This window comes from Melanotaenia boesemani, chromosome 20 (assembly GCF_017639745.1).
Source record: "Melanotaenia boesemani isolate fMelBoe1 chromosome 20, fMelBoe1.pri, whole genome shotgun sequence".
Taxonomy (NCBI): domain Eukaryota; kingdom Metazoa; phylum Chordata; class Actinopteri; order Atheriniformes; family Melanotaeniidae; genus Melanotaenia; species Melanotaenia boesemani.
Genome location: NC_055701.1, coordinates 13853233 through 13867967, shown reverse-complemented (window position 1 = coordinate 13867967; position 14735 = coordinate 13853233). Strand labels below are relative to the sequence as shown.

At 37.9% G+C, this 14735-nt stretch overlaps 1 protein-coding gene across 1 annotated transcript; it reads left to right on the top strand.

The window, feature by feature from the left end:
* Window positions 1–7549: 7549 nt before the first annotated feature.
* Window positions 7550–13660, top strand: LOC121631340 (14-3-3 protein beta/alpha-1-like). The gene is made up of 6 exons (XM_041972184.1): window positions 7550–7698; window positions 8212–8611; window positions 11603–11726; window positions 12068–12231; window positions 12324–12419; window positions 13431–13660. The coding sequence occupies exons 2-6, from the start codon at window positions 8318–8320 to the stop codon at window positions 13500–13502; spliced, it is 750 nt and encodes a 249-aa protein (XP_041828118.1). The 5' UTR covers window positions 7550–7698; window positions 8212–8317; the 3' UTR covers window positions 13503–13660.
* The last annotated feature ends 1075 nt before the right edge of the window (window positions 13661–14735 follow it).

Below are 14735 nucleotides of genomic sequence, written 5' to 3'. Positions count from 1 at the left end.
GTGTGTGTGTGTGTGTGTGTGTGTGTGTGTGTGTGTGTGTGTGTGTGTGTGTGTGTGTGTGTTTGTTTGTTTGTTTTTTTATTTTTTTCAGGTGTTCCTCCCACAGTCCAAAAACATGCACTTGAACACTGTTTATTTTTCTTTCATGTTTTTTTAAAGTGACATTTCTATTCATGTGCTAATTTAATTAGATGTACATCTATTGGATTTATATCGTACACAGAGGATGTTTGAGAGAAAATAGAGGAAAAAAAAAAAAAACCTGAAACGTAAATTTTAGGCATTTCCGAAACTGGTCTGGTAAAATAAAGAGGAATAGCTCAATATCTCAAAATTGACTTTTTTTTTTTTAAATAGTTTGTTTCCCCCATTAACTATATACTGTGAAATTTTGCTCTTTTTGTTCTTTTTTTTAATCAAAAGAACCCTGCAGTATCACCACAGAGCAGGGTCACTTTGGTAAAGCAGGGGAGAGGAGAAAATAGACGCAGAGCAGAACATGGCCTGAGGCCTGGACACAGACCAAAGTGTCTCAGTGTTTTGCTTTTCTGCCATCTCCTCTCAGACCTGTGGCCAGATTACATCAGTGAAACAAAGCTGTTGTGCTTTTCACAGAAAATCATTCAGCTCAAGTACAAAAGATGAAGTTTGTGATGATAAAGTTCAACGTAACTCTATTGTTGCTTTATGAACTCAGCAGACAAATCAAAGATTTTTATGTAAAGATTTAAAGTCAGTGCAAAGAGACATTGGTAACAAAGCACCAAACGTCTTATCAGATTTTCCATTTATGGCCATGTACCTCCTGTTAAAGCACTGCTTCCAGGAAGACATTGTAGTAGCACATCCTGCAAGGATATCCTTGTGTATTTCTGGCCACAGGATATTTGGACCAGATCTGTACCTGTTCTTAATATAGCATTAAGCAAAGTTAGTTTTTAGTCTGTTTTTTTCATCATTAATCTGCCTTTAATGTATCTAAAAATAAAATATCTAAATTATCTATAAATGAAATAACCAAGGACTTTAAAAAGATAAGTGTTTCAGTCTGGATTTAATTTCTTTTATTTTTTAGGTTCTCAGAATATTAACTTGTAAGCCTCTTTTATTTTTAATCTTTTTTTTTTTATTGTTTCTTTTTTTTTTTTTTTACCATAAAGCGTAGGCAGGTGGTTCACGTTGCTATAGTGACAGGACCCAAGAGGGAGGAAAGGAATCTGAAAGGCTGTAGGTAAAGAGAACACTTCATGAAATAGAGTGATAAGAAACCATATTATGACAATAAAGTCTAGACATCTAGACAACGAGGCTAAAGACAAAACGGGGTTTTTAATCCTCTCGGGGGAGCAAACTCATTTGACACCAGACTGGAGCAGACAGTCACAGCATGAACATCAACAAAACACTGAAAATAAGCATTGCAGTAATTAAGTGTAGTAAAATAACACTGACACACAATTCCAGCCATGATCAGTATCCAAAAGAAATCAAATAACCTAGCTTAAAGTATCTGTTATAAAATTGAACTGCTGCTGAAACTAATTACGTCTAAAAGTGTTTTAAAGTGTGACTGAAGGGCTAAGAAGCCTCTCATGTCGTTGCTAATGGAAGCGTGGCATTGCAGAGGAGATATCAGCAGCTCGGGTGTCTACAACAGACACTTTCACTAAAGAGCCTGATGATTTCAAAGCTAGTGTGACATTCAAGTACACTCTACATTTGTACTTTAGCTGAATAGCCTCATGACTGCCAGATTTGAGATACTACCCTATGGAAGATGTACAAGCTCAGGTTACTCTTCTACTTGCTCCACTGCAATCAACCCTCCATCCTCCATGCTTTGTGACATCCTTCAAATACATAGAGTTCTTCACCACCTGATTGTGTGATAAGGTATTAATGTCGTAATAGTCTTAACATTAACAGTCTCATTATCTTTCAACAAGCAAACAAGTGATTTTCTTATATTCTTTTTCTTTCTGATATTCTTAATAATCTGTGCCCCAGAGGCATGCAGAGGCAACCCAAAACAAAAGGCAGAGGGCACTTTTGGAAATACCAGAGGAGGGAGTAGGTGCAAATGGATGATTAGGAGAAGAGAAAGGAATGAAAATTCAAATTTGTTTTTATCTTACAGTAAGTACAAGCTGGAATCAGCTGCAGGAAAAGGAACTATGTGCCAGTATACTCACATGTGTGTGCAATGGATGTGTCGTAGATGCTTTGTATCACATAACAGGGGTAATTATTAGCTTTAAATGACAGCAAGGGGCAACTTTATGCATTAGAAATGAGCTTAGTACTGTGTTCCTTGTGACCTTTTTGCTGCTGTTTGCCTGCAAAGCTCCAGAAATGACTCATCCACTTAATAATTAACATGAAACCCCCAAACCTTTTATATGTCCCATGCTAATTATACCACAATGCACTGGACTGTGCATATCCAATTAATGACTTGACTGGGTAACTAGACAGCTTACACTTTTTAAATAAAACCTTTTCTCCTCCAGTATGAAAACCAACCACCTTACTCAAGTAATCAAATATGGCTTAAAATATTCATATCCTTATAATATCTTAAAAGAACACCAGGATGCCAGTTTTATGGTTCACTAAAGCACGTCGGTGGGAATGCAAGTATTAATCTTTAGTGTGTTTACAAAATGTGAGCACATATGATTTTATCAGCTAGAAATAAATCTTGGAGAGGCAAAGAAAGACAGAAGTGTTTTTCAGTAAGATTTACAATCTCTCTGCAGGTAATCTGTTTTCCTCCCACAGTCCAAAAGCAAGCGTGTTAGGTTAACTGGTGTCTCTAAATTCTCCCTAGGAGTGACTATGTGTATAAATGGTTGTTTATCTTTCTGCATTGGCCTTGCGATTAACTGGTAACCTGTCCAGGGTGTACCCTGCCTCTTGCTTTAGATCAATTGGGATAGGCTCCAGACCCCCCTGCCCCTCAGCAAACTTGCATAAGTGTGTATGGATGGATGGATGGATGGATGGGTGGATGGATGGATGGATGGATGGATGGATGGATGGATGGATGGATGGATGGATGGATGGATGGAAGGATGGATGGATGGATGGATTCTGCAGTCAGTGGAGTAATAGGTAACAGGTAAACAGCCACCAAAGACTTAGCGTTTCCATACAAGCATGGGTTGTGGCTCACTACTTTGTGTCAAATTAATGTAATTAATGCGTGTTTTTTAGATAGAAGATAGAAAAGAAAGGGGAAAAACACATTTAGCGTAGCAAAGAATGACTATTTTAACATCTACAATGTACAATTTATGAAAAAAAAAATTGGGAGTCTGAAGTGTAAAGGCATTAAGGCAAAAGGATAGTGTACTACCTAGAAGCTCACAGGCAGGCTGTCATGAAAAGCCATCAAACATCAATGTTCAGTATTTTTCCTGGGATGTGGAATAAAAGCAGAAGGTTTTATTAAAATACACTTTTACACTTTCATGTTCAGTAATCCAAAACTCTTTATGACTCAGTTTAAGACAAAGTCAGAATTGTTTTCTCAAGTGCTCATCACTACTACAGTCACACGGGGGATGATCCTCTGACTATGAGACTGAGACACACAGCCTCCTACCACTCAACTCTGAGTAAGCCACAGGGTGTGGTCAGAATGTCATAAAGGCAGCGTAACTTCCATTCACCCTAACATAGCCCCACCAAGGACAGTTGTCTTACACTCATAGACTTGATGCAAATGATAGTGTCATTTTAAAACTTTTTAAAAATTATGATATATTTTTTGTGTTTGTAAGCCATTTTTAATACAAGCCACATAGTTTTGTTTAAATCAGTCTATTATAAATTGCACTTATGATTCTATGCATCTATTGTTTACTATTGCAAATTGTAAAACTTAAATTCATTCTAATAATACAAAAAAATGCAATGCTAAAATGGTTGTTATGCTAAACCAGATCTAGAGATTAAACATTTGGTGGATATGCACAGAAAAAGCTCTCATATTCAGGCTTTGCTCTTTGCTGATACTACAAAATGCACTCCTACCAGCACGCCAACGCCTCTTCCCTCAGGAGACACGTGTAATCATAATGGCACTTCATGGGAGCAAGCATTCACTCACTTTTTTTTGGTCTACCTTGCTTTCATTCTTGGCTGCATTCCTATGCAAAGCTGGCCGTTTTTCAACTCTGCAAGTTGACACTGGACTTCATGAGCCCTTCTATCCCATCTCCTGGCAGCCTGCACACAGAATGTTCGTATCTGGGTGTGTACTGTGCAAACACGGAACAACAATGTCAACTAGACAGATAAAGAGTTGCTCTTCCTAATTGTTTTATTGAATATGTAGCTCCACTTTTTCAAGCACCACCTAAAAAGGTCATGAAGATGTAAGAGGAAGACAGCAGCTGAGAGGGAAAGAAAAGCACTTCAGCCTACTCTTATCACTGTTTCATTTGGCTGTGTCCCTGCTACTGTAGCACCCTGGGTGGGAGTACTAGAAGCCCACTTGTTGTGTAACAATTTCCTGCCTCCGCACTATCAAACTGTGGAACAACAAGGCTGGATTGCACCAGCTTTCATCTTCATAAAAAAGCAAATTTCGAGTGTTTGTGTTGTTTTCCTGCAAACACATTATGCAGCTGCTGTTTAAGTGAAACCTTTAAAATACTAGTTCATTTCCTAAAGTAGATCGTTATGTTAATCACTAATTCCTTAATCAATAGATTGAAGTCCTCAAGGAAAAAAAAGTGTTAGCATTCAATGATGATGTAACTCTCCATTTGCAGGAAATTTGTGGTATTTGGTACTGTTACCATGACAATACATAAACATAAACATGTAAACACAGTGTTTTTTCATTCATTCATTCATTCTCTGTACCCCTTAGTTCATTATGGGTTGTGGGTAAGCTGGAACCTATCCCAGCATTAAAAAACACAATGTTTTTACAGTGTCAAATTACATATGTTTACAAAGAAAACATGCTTATAAAACCTGTAAACCAGCATCTGCTTTCTGGTATATGGTGTGAAAAGAGTCGCTGGCATGTAGGATCGTATTATCTACTCAATTTGGCCACATTAACGGGTGGGTTATTGACATTTCTGTCAAGTTCTGGATAATTTCTGTGATGACATAAAAAAAACTTGATTGAAAAGCTAATCTGAAAACATTAAGAAAGACTCCAAACTTGTAAGTATTGTAAGCATTTGATAATTTTACAATCTAAATATAACAAAAGCATCTGTGAACAGGCAAGTTTGAATTTCAGTTTTCTAAAATGATCATGTCAGTGACGTGCATAACCAGTATACATCAATACCTAATCTACTTTCTAACTGCATCTAATGGGAAAGGGATCCCTAACTTTTGAGCGTAGTGAATATACATTCACAAACAGTGAAAAATGGCAAAAATGCTTGTTTTTAAGCCACTTGATGGATGTCTGAGCTTTAAATGCAAAATAAATGTGAAATCATTTTAAAAAATTACTTAAAAATTACTATTATTTTTAAAAAATTATTTTAAAAATACTATAGAAATCTGGGAAAGGAAACAATAAACAGAATTTAACATTTATATAACAGTTACAGTAAAAAAAATAATAATAATAATAAAAAGAAGCTCACTAGACCTTTAATTCAGTCTTGTGTCAAAGTGACCCAGATGGTATTTAAAAGCATCAGAAAACTAACAAAGACACACAAGACAAAGACTGGCTTTGTGAGATATCCTGCATGTCTTTAATTGTCACAAAGTCCAGCAGTCGACCACGTGGCAGTTTTTAAAACTAATGATCAGTGCAGGAAATAGAAACATAATACTAAACAGCTGGAACCAAATGTTTGTGCTTTTCTGGCCTTTTCCAGCTGAGGCTTTGATGAAAGCTCACATTAGCTTGTCTGTGATCTGTTAGAAATGGTAAATAATGCATCTATGGTAACCTTTGGGATGTATGACTAATTACATGAAGCAACTGAAGCAGGGCTACAGTCAGGTAGGTGCGATAAAAGGTGCACATAACCTGCATGTCAGCTTATCGTGTTTATCTGCACAGTGTTAGAGAAACTGACAGAGTTGAGTCAGAGACAGAGGTTTCAGTAGAGACCAGCTACACCCAAGGGTTTGTTAACATTGTGTAATCCACACCTTTCCATGGCCTTAGCTGTTTCCCTTTCTCTTCGCCTGAAAGAGGGGATCAAGCAAGCACAAAACAGCAGGGGAAAATAGAGGAAGCTTAAATTGTGTACATAAAAAAAGTTCACATAAGATCATTAAGGAGGGTGACTGATAAAAAGCTAGATTTAAATACTGCCTTCAATCTTTTCCCCAAAACACAAGCTACTAAAATGGCATATAATAGAGATAATACATTGCTATTTATTTGTAGGGTTGTTTGAGCACAGGAGCATTGATGCATAGGGTAATGCACATAATACCTGTTGTGCTCTACTTCCAGCGAATAATCATACATTTCTAGTAATGTTCTGCATCTCCTTGCATCTTTCACTTAGCTCAATATTTGCCACAACTAATGATAATACCTACATAAAACTATATTTGATAAAGATAAACCTAGAAAGAGCCAGATCGCTTGAACTGGAAATTGTGTCATCTCTGTTTGCTGTATTATAAATAATCCTGTTGGCCAAATTATAGCATAACCCATAATTTGTTATAATGAGACCCTGATCATTTAACATGATTAACTGTGTGAGTATAACATCCTAAATGTATTGATCTTTGTGAACGCATAAAGATGAGTGAATGCATAGTATGTTACATGTTTCAAACCAAGCTTAGAACATGTGAGACCTGTACATGCCTTCATGTCATGTCATTAACTGATGACATCCCAGTGTACACAAGTTCATCTGTCTGACACATTTTCTTTCTCTTTCAGCACAGATTAAATGGAACCTCCTAAGACTGCGCAATGCTAGCCTCTCCCTAAATCTCCAAAGGTTTAACCTTTCCATGCTCCATATTTTATTAAATGAAACACAAAGCTTTCAAATGATGTGATCATTGCTTAAGAAAAATCCAATGCATTATCATAATTACTTTGAATATTTTATTGTTGTAATATTTTGTCTGAATCAGACTGCTCTTGCTAAGACAATCGTTTCTTCCTGCTCTCTTTGGACAAATACCGTTGCAATTCTGCCCCTTGTAAAAGCACTTGAATTACCCGCTATACACTTGTAAACTGAGAGCCACTACTGGAGGAGGACCACGTGACAATCAAGCGTTTTGAACTTCCGTTGTCAAGTGCACTAGAAGAAAGAGCTAGTAGCTAAAGCCACACCCGCTTACAGCGAGTGAAAACTGTAAAGCGATTGGATGAGTGTCACCGTGGCAATGCGATGACGTATTCATTCTTTGCTCTAATTGGAGGAAACCCCGTGGCCCCAGTCTCTGCGGCGCTCCGGTCATTCAAACTATCATTAGAGGCCTGCCTCTTTCCCCCGCGCTAAAGAACTACTGGCTTAAACCGCTAACCATTCATGCCGATCAAATGAAACTAAGACTAATGATTGGATAGTTCCGGTGCAACTGGACCCACCCACCACCACCACCACCCCTCCTATTTTAGCATGTTCAGATTCTTTTTTTTTTTTTTTTTACTGCTACTGCTGTTCTTTGCTTTTCTGACCAATTTCATATCGGATCAATTTGGGGAGCAAAATTGGACCTCAGTAGGTCAGAAACCATGAGCTTTTATTTTTTTTTTATTTTCCTAAAACGTAGGATTACAGGCGTGCGATTGAATTGATAAGATGTAGACTCGATTGATTAATTACACGAATAACGCTAACAGGATTTAATATCAAAAGGAGTGGCCGGTGTAGCTAACTAGCTGTGCTAACTTCCTAGCGAGCTGCTCCAGACAGCTTTGTGGCGGGTACCTTGCAGAACGGGATGTAGAGCGAATCTCTACATCTGATGCTCACAGAAAAGCTCAGCTAAACAAAAAACTGTGCATGCTTTTTTTCTCTTTTTAATCGTGGCAAACTATTGCTCAGGCTTGGTGGCAATTGTGATCAAAGCGCAAAAGTAAACTTAATCGTTACTGGGATTTTTGCGTATTTTCTTGTATTCTTTCTTGTATTTTTATGCATGGGTTTAAATTAATATAGATATATTATTTTTTATTTCACATCAAGATAGTTTTCAGTGCTCTCATCATTAACAAATTTCAATTTTTTTTTGCAGCCTTTGGGGAGTAACACAGCCCTGCTACACCCATTTTTCAAGTTAACTGTCCTTGACTAGCACATACTCCTGGATTTCTTACTTCTCCGTCCTGAATATATAAACTATGGATAGAACGGATCTCATTCAGAAGGCCAAGCTGGCAGAGCAGGCTGAGCGCTACGACGACATGGCAGAATGTATGAAGGAGGTAACTGAGAAAGGAGGCGAGCTGTCAAACGAGGAGAGGAACCTGCTCTCCGTCGCCTACAAAAACGTGGTTGGGGCGAGGCGGTCCGCATGGAGGGTGTTGTCCAGCATCGGACTCAAGACTGAGGGAAGCGAAAAGAAGCAGCAGATGGTCAAGGAATATCGGGAGAAGGTGGAAAAGGAGCTGGAAGAGATTTGCAACACTGTTTTGGTAAGAATATGCCACTGAGGTCCAAGTTTCCTCTAAACGAGATGAAGACCTACTGTAGTAAAAAAAATATGCCTTCCTTCTTGTTTAGATCATAATAAATTTAATCAACTTCAGTCACTGTGAGTGCTTTCTAATAATTCCCTGCCCCTGCTGGAGGAGAGCAGAGAGTTTTTTTTACAGTAGCATAGTTATTTTGTAATGCCCTTAAAAAATTAGAGGAATAAACTATATTTGCACTGTTTAAATGTTGCTTTAAGTTATAATATATAAAACACATGTTAACACATTTGTTTTTAACCCATTTGTACATGTTTATTGGTATGAATTATCTGCTTTATAAATATGGCCTGTAAAGCCAGAGAGGACAAGCAGCTCTTATGTAGTCCTCCCACTGTATCTGCCTTTCGGGAATATGGATTTAGAACAATGAGCTTATAACTTTGTGAGGGCGTGAACCAGCAAGAGGTCATAGTACCAAATCAGCAAGGTGTTTCTGAATGACTTAAGAGTTAACTCATTATGTGCAAGGAAAATGCAATACTCCAGACATTATATGACAGTATTATCTATTCAGTCCCATCTGGCAGACAGAAGCTTAATGTGGTTGCTCAATTGCAATAATTTACATGCATAAATGACTCATACTCCCCCTAAAGCCCAGTTTGTACAGCTCACCAAAAATGACACTTTCCTGCTGAGCCACTTATTGAACCAGTGGATTTAAATGAATTCTCAAGCATTACATTGCCAACTTTTGAGGCTTAGCTGTAATGGAATGCTGGATGATGTACTTTCACTTCTTGCTTAATCTAGTGCAACAGTAGAGATTGGTACTTTACATTGTTGTTAGTCTGACTCAGTAATGGATTTGAGGTAATCTGATGGAAGCTTAGTTGTATGATTGAGATCATTTTCCCAAGCCTCTGTCCTGAAAATACAAATGCACTGAAAGCAGCGTGGGTCATTCATTGTCCACTAGCTCTCCTTGTGTCTCCCGGAGGCTGTGCACTCCTGTGGCTTTCAGTATCTCTGCCAGCACGTGTTGACTGAGGGTTTGTCAGCAGAAGAAGGGTGTGTTGGCCCTCAAGCCTTAGCTTGTCCGCATGAGCCTGACAAGTTAGTAAAAACGCCCTGAAAGTCAGAAGAGCACAGAAAACCATGGACACATAAGCTGCTTGTATGTCTACACAATCAAACCAGATAAACTTGCATCTCATTTGAGAGCTCAGTTTCCACACAGGTTGGTAAAGCAGAGCTTGAATAACTCAGACTGATGACATCTTTAGAGTGCGCCATTGTGCACATTTGGTGAGTGATGCAGAAAGACAAGCTACTGGAGTGTTTCTAATTGCATAATGAGGGATCAGTATTTGAGATCAAGCTCTGACAGCAAAGGTACAATTTGACCCAAACCCAGTTCCTCCCTTTTGGCCCTACCCCTCTTTTCTAATGGGGGTCAAGTCATAGTGATCATTTAGCAATCCAAATGCTCACTAGGACGCCTGCTGATGTGTTTGATGACCACTTAAACTTGATCCACATAAGAAAAGAGCACTTTCCTTCTTTAAAATTAAAGATGAGTAGAATTAGCAATTTTATTACTTATGGAGAGAATATATTGGAGTAGGTACACCGAACACTTTAAACACTTGAGAGAATCTTATGTGTGTGTGAGGAGTGCCTGTTGGCAGGTTTTGGAAGGAAAATACTTTAGTGTTTATAAGCTCAAGGTAAAAATGATAATTTGCGCTCCCTGTTGCGTGTCGCATTTGTTCCGTTAAGAATTACATCTGTTATTAGAATTGAAGTGTTTGCAAGCATTTTGACTCCGGGTGAAACAGTTAATCTGCTCTCTAAATCGATTAACTTGTATATAAGTCATGGTTTCACTGACACAGATTATCCCCTGTAATCTTGCTGGCATGTCTGCTGAAAGACTTGCATGATTTAGCCTCGAGTGTAACCACAGGATGCGACTTTGCCCACATGTGATTTGTATTTTGCAACATTACAGCATATTTAGCTCCTATTTAAAACATTTAGCTTTTCTAAAAAACTAGTTTGAAGGAGACAAATCTTTCAGGGTGATTTAAGAGCTTATGGTCACCGCCAACATTGGTCTAAATTGTTGTTCTATTTGACATCTTTTACTGGAGATAGCTGGGGTTAACAGATACACCAATACACCGCTGCCATTGTCAGACCGAGCCTGTCACTGCTTTGGTGCCGTGCTCACCCTGCACTGATAAATGTCGGCTGAATTTTTTGTAGCTGAAACACACCTGCTATGGGAATTTAAACTGCACAATTTAACATTGTTCATTACTTAGTCTGCAGTTTGAAAGTGACCAAAATATTTAATATCTTCTATCTAAATCTAGCATTTAGATTTGCACATCTAAGTGATTTGCTTTGATTAAAATGAACTCTAGCTCCTTAACTAATGAAAATTAAATGAAGACACCAATGCCAAGTCTTTTTAAAATCAGCAATAATGTCAGTGTCAGCAAGAAGATATCCAGTCTTGCTGCACAGTGCTGACAGAAGGAGAATATATATCTGGGGCAGAAGACAGCTGGGAACACACCAAAGACCTAACCTGGTTGCGGAGAACTGGAACAACCTCAGCTGAAACTGGCACAAAGCTCCTCATGTAGTACAAATGTACTCATTCTCCATCCTGGTCAGCAGCTATGAAAAGCAAAGATAGTATTATTTATACAAAACATGCAAGAGTCAGTCCAATGTTGATTATGAAAAGTAGATGTGACTGTCATGCCTAAATTTGTGTTGTTTGGTGTCATTGATGACTAGTCTGTGAATATGACAGTCAGTTAATAATAATCCCTTAGATTAGGCTCTGTGAGGGTGTTATTGTATAATTTTCTGATTTGACCGGTCACTCTGAATAGCCCTAATGTTCAATATTTGTACTGTGCACCCAACAAAATCAATCTGATTCTAAAAATGTTTATTTTTCTTCCCTCACAGAAACTGCTGGATAATCATTTAATTGAGAACTCCACAAATCCAGAGAGCAAAGTCTTCTATCTAAAAATGAAGGGGGACTACTATAGATACCTCGCTGAAGTTGCCTCCGGAGACGACAAATCAAGTGAGTTCACAGCAACACTACATGCATTTTAAGCTACTGTTTTTTTGCATCCTATTTGTAAAGTAAGCTTAAATTTATCCGTGTGTATATGCCTGAATCAGTTGCAGTTTGTGTCATATTAGGAGTGTGTGACACTAACATATTTTGAAAGTACAGTCAGTAGATAGCATCAGGGCTTGTGGCCATTTCAGTAAAACCTCCTAACTTTAAGATTCCATGATTAAATTCTAGTATAAGTAAACTATCTCTTTTAAATGAAGTTAATTTTAAGTGGACTTATACATCAAAAGTAACAATAAGTGTTGCTATGTTTTGTTTGATTTCCTCCCCTCTGTTCTCAGAGACCATTGAAAACTCACAGCAAGCATACCAGTCAGCTTTTGACATCAGCAAGACCGAGATGGACCCCACACATCCCATTCGTTTGGGCTTGGCACTTAACTTCTCAGTCTTCTACTATGAGATCCTCAACTCTCCAGATAAAGCCTGCGATCTGGCCAAAAAGGTCTACAGACTCTCACTTGCTCATGCCTTTAGTTGTAAACAGGCCTACATGAGCTGTGTTCACAGTGTTAACATTTGTCCTGTTGGTTTCAGGCATTTGATGACGCCATTGCAGAGCTCGACCAGCTACACGAGGAGTCTTACAAAGACAGCACCCTTATCATGCAGCTCCTCAGAGACAACCTCACAGTAAGTGCTCTGCTTTTACGCGGCATAAAAAAAAATGGCCATCAGCGTGAACAAATGGTATCATATCTGTCTTACAGTCTCACTATGCTTCAAAGAAACTCTTACATCATGGTATTGCATCACATCTCAGAGAGAAATGCAGCATTTTCCACTGCGTTAGATCCTACCCCCTGCAGTACAGACTTGGTCTGTGTGGTAACAAGTATGCAAACAAGTGAAAAACAGGGGCTGCAGCTGCATGTATATTAAAATATAGGAAGGGTTATAAGAAACATATTGTTCTTATTTTCCTCCTTGGACAACATATTCATGTCGCTTGACTCAAAAAGAAAATTCTCAAAAGAAGTCTTGCAACAAAGTTAGGTTGGTAACAGTTCATCTAATAGCATATCATCATTTTTGATGAAGATGAGAGGATGATGCCATGCTTTAAGGACACGAAGCCTGAGCCAGAGTGCTGCATACAAATGATTTGGGGGGAAAAAAGTCACAGAAAAATGCAAAAATTTGAATGTATTGATGAATATTGGTTGAGCAAGCCATTTTATTCTAATTCTATTGTTCTGGGTTTAGGAAGTTACACAAGCAATGTCAAAGGTCAATGTATTTTTCTTTTATTACAATCTGAAGTAGCAGCTTTTAGTTTTAAAGCTGTGCTGCCATTTAATACTTTTAGAACTTTTCTTTGAGAGCCAAGAATTATTTTGGAGTTTTCTTAAACGTAATCTTTCCATTTGCGCTTCACGAGAATATTATAAAATTCAGCATTTTGATATGAGGCATCCTGAACTTCTACAGTTTTTATTCACAGTAGAGACCAGACTCCTTTACTAGACAGGAGGGACTCTTTCTGAACATGTCGAAGTACCAAAGCCATCCAGGAACAAAAGCAGAAACTTTTCAAATGCCAGGGTTGTTAATAAGTTTTAACGACTTATGTCATTTTAATAAGATGCATCAACATTCAGACATGCTAATTTTATTTTGCTGTATCCGTCTTTCTCTCCACAGTTATGGACATCAGACAACGCTCCGGAGGAGGGCGAGGGTGGAGAAGGAGAGGGCGGCGAGACTGAGAACTAAAGCACACACGCCCTGACAGATTATCTCCAAAAGCAACTTAAAAAAAAAAAAACTTTTTACATATTGGTCATTCCTTTATGCTCCAGTCAAACATTCTACCAGTGAATCTCATGCCTGAAAATTGTTGTTAGGAAAGATAAATATATAAATAATTATATTAAAAAAAAAAACCACACCTCTTTTTCAAAATTTATATTTGGGCAGTATCTGGTGAAAAGAGGAATCCTCCATTCCTTTCATTTGTTAGTCTTGGCCTTCCAATTTGTGCTGTTTGAGTTGTAGAAGAATGATTGACACAAAAACATATCAGACCCTAGTTTCCTTTTAGAGACAGAGAAGCCAGAAGCCAAAATCCAGTCATCTGTGAATGTTTGGGTTGTTCACCATTATGACATTAAATATATATATATAAAAAAAAACAAACAAACAAAAAAAAAATGTTTCCCATTTGTCTTTTTGTAGTGTTTCTGTCTACAAAGTTGAGTGCTACTGTTACAGCAGCTGAGGTTTAAGTTCAAACAAACATGCAGGGAAAGCTGGTGCATTTTTTACATGCTGGCAACAAAGTTTACAACACAGCCAAGTAGTGTTCATTGAATGAATCCTCACTTTCTGCCCTGGTTAGGATGCCACTTCTCTTATTGAAGCATGTTTGGTTGGGTGTGGGTAATTGTGGGTCTTGTCTTGCCAAATGCTTTTTAATTGGGAAGAAGACAGTTTTTTTCATGCACGTCTCTTGAGATATTACACTGGAATGAAATAATTGCTGTAACTCACCAATCCATGTGTCCTTGTCAGCCATTTTCAATGCAGGTTTGTACACACTCTAAAAGAGGGTGATTTGATAGTCTGTCCAGTTATTGTCACTAGAGATTTGGGCCACTATTTTGCCATTCATTCAGTTGTAGTCCCCCCAACAAAAACTATGGAACCTTTTAATCCTGGTGTGTCAATTATGTTAACAGGAATAAAATATTTTATAAATCAAGTATATTGTCCTGCTTTTATTATACACTTTTAATGAATACAAACATCTGAAAACAAATCCCTTAAGAGGGAATGGATTTTATTCTGGATTCTTGCACATTAATGAAGTATTTCTATTCTATTTTATTCTATTCTATTTTCTTGCAACCATGCAACTAGACACTAAAAGTTGTGAGGAGTTATTTTGGACCCAGTGTCTCTTTCCCTGTCTGATATCCCACAATAAATCACTTCTTTTATCCATTT

Bases quoted from the DNA above. Each gene is read 5' to 3' on its own strand.
- LOC121631340 (XM_041972184.1), top strand. From the start codon at position 8,318: ATGGATAGAACGGATCTCATTCAGAAGGCCAAGCTGGCAGAGCAGGCT. The intron at 11,727-12,067 runs GTGAGTTCACAG...CTCTGTTCTCAG, and splicing joins CTCCGGAGACGACAAATCAA to AGACCATTGAAAACTCACAG. The intron at 12,232-12,323 runs GTCTACAGACTC...TGTTGGTTTCAG, and splicing joins CCTGCGATCTGGCCAAAAAG to GCATTTGATGACGCCATTGC.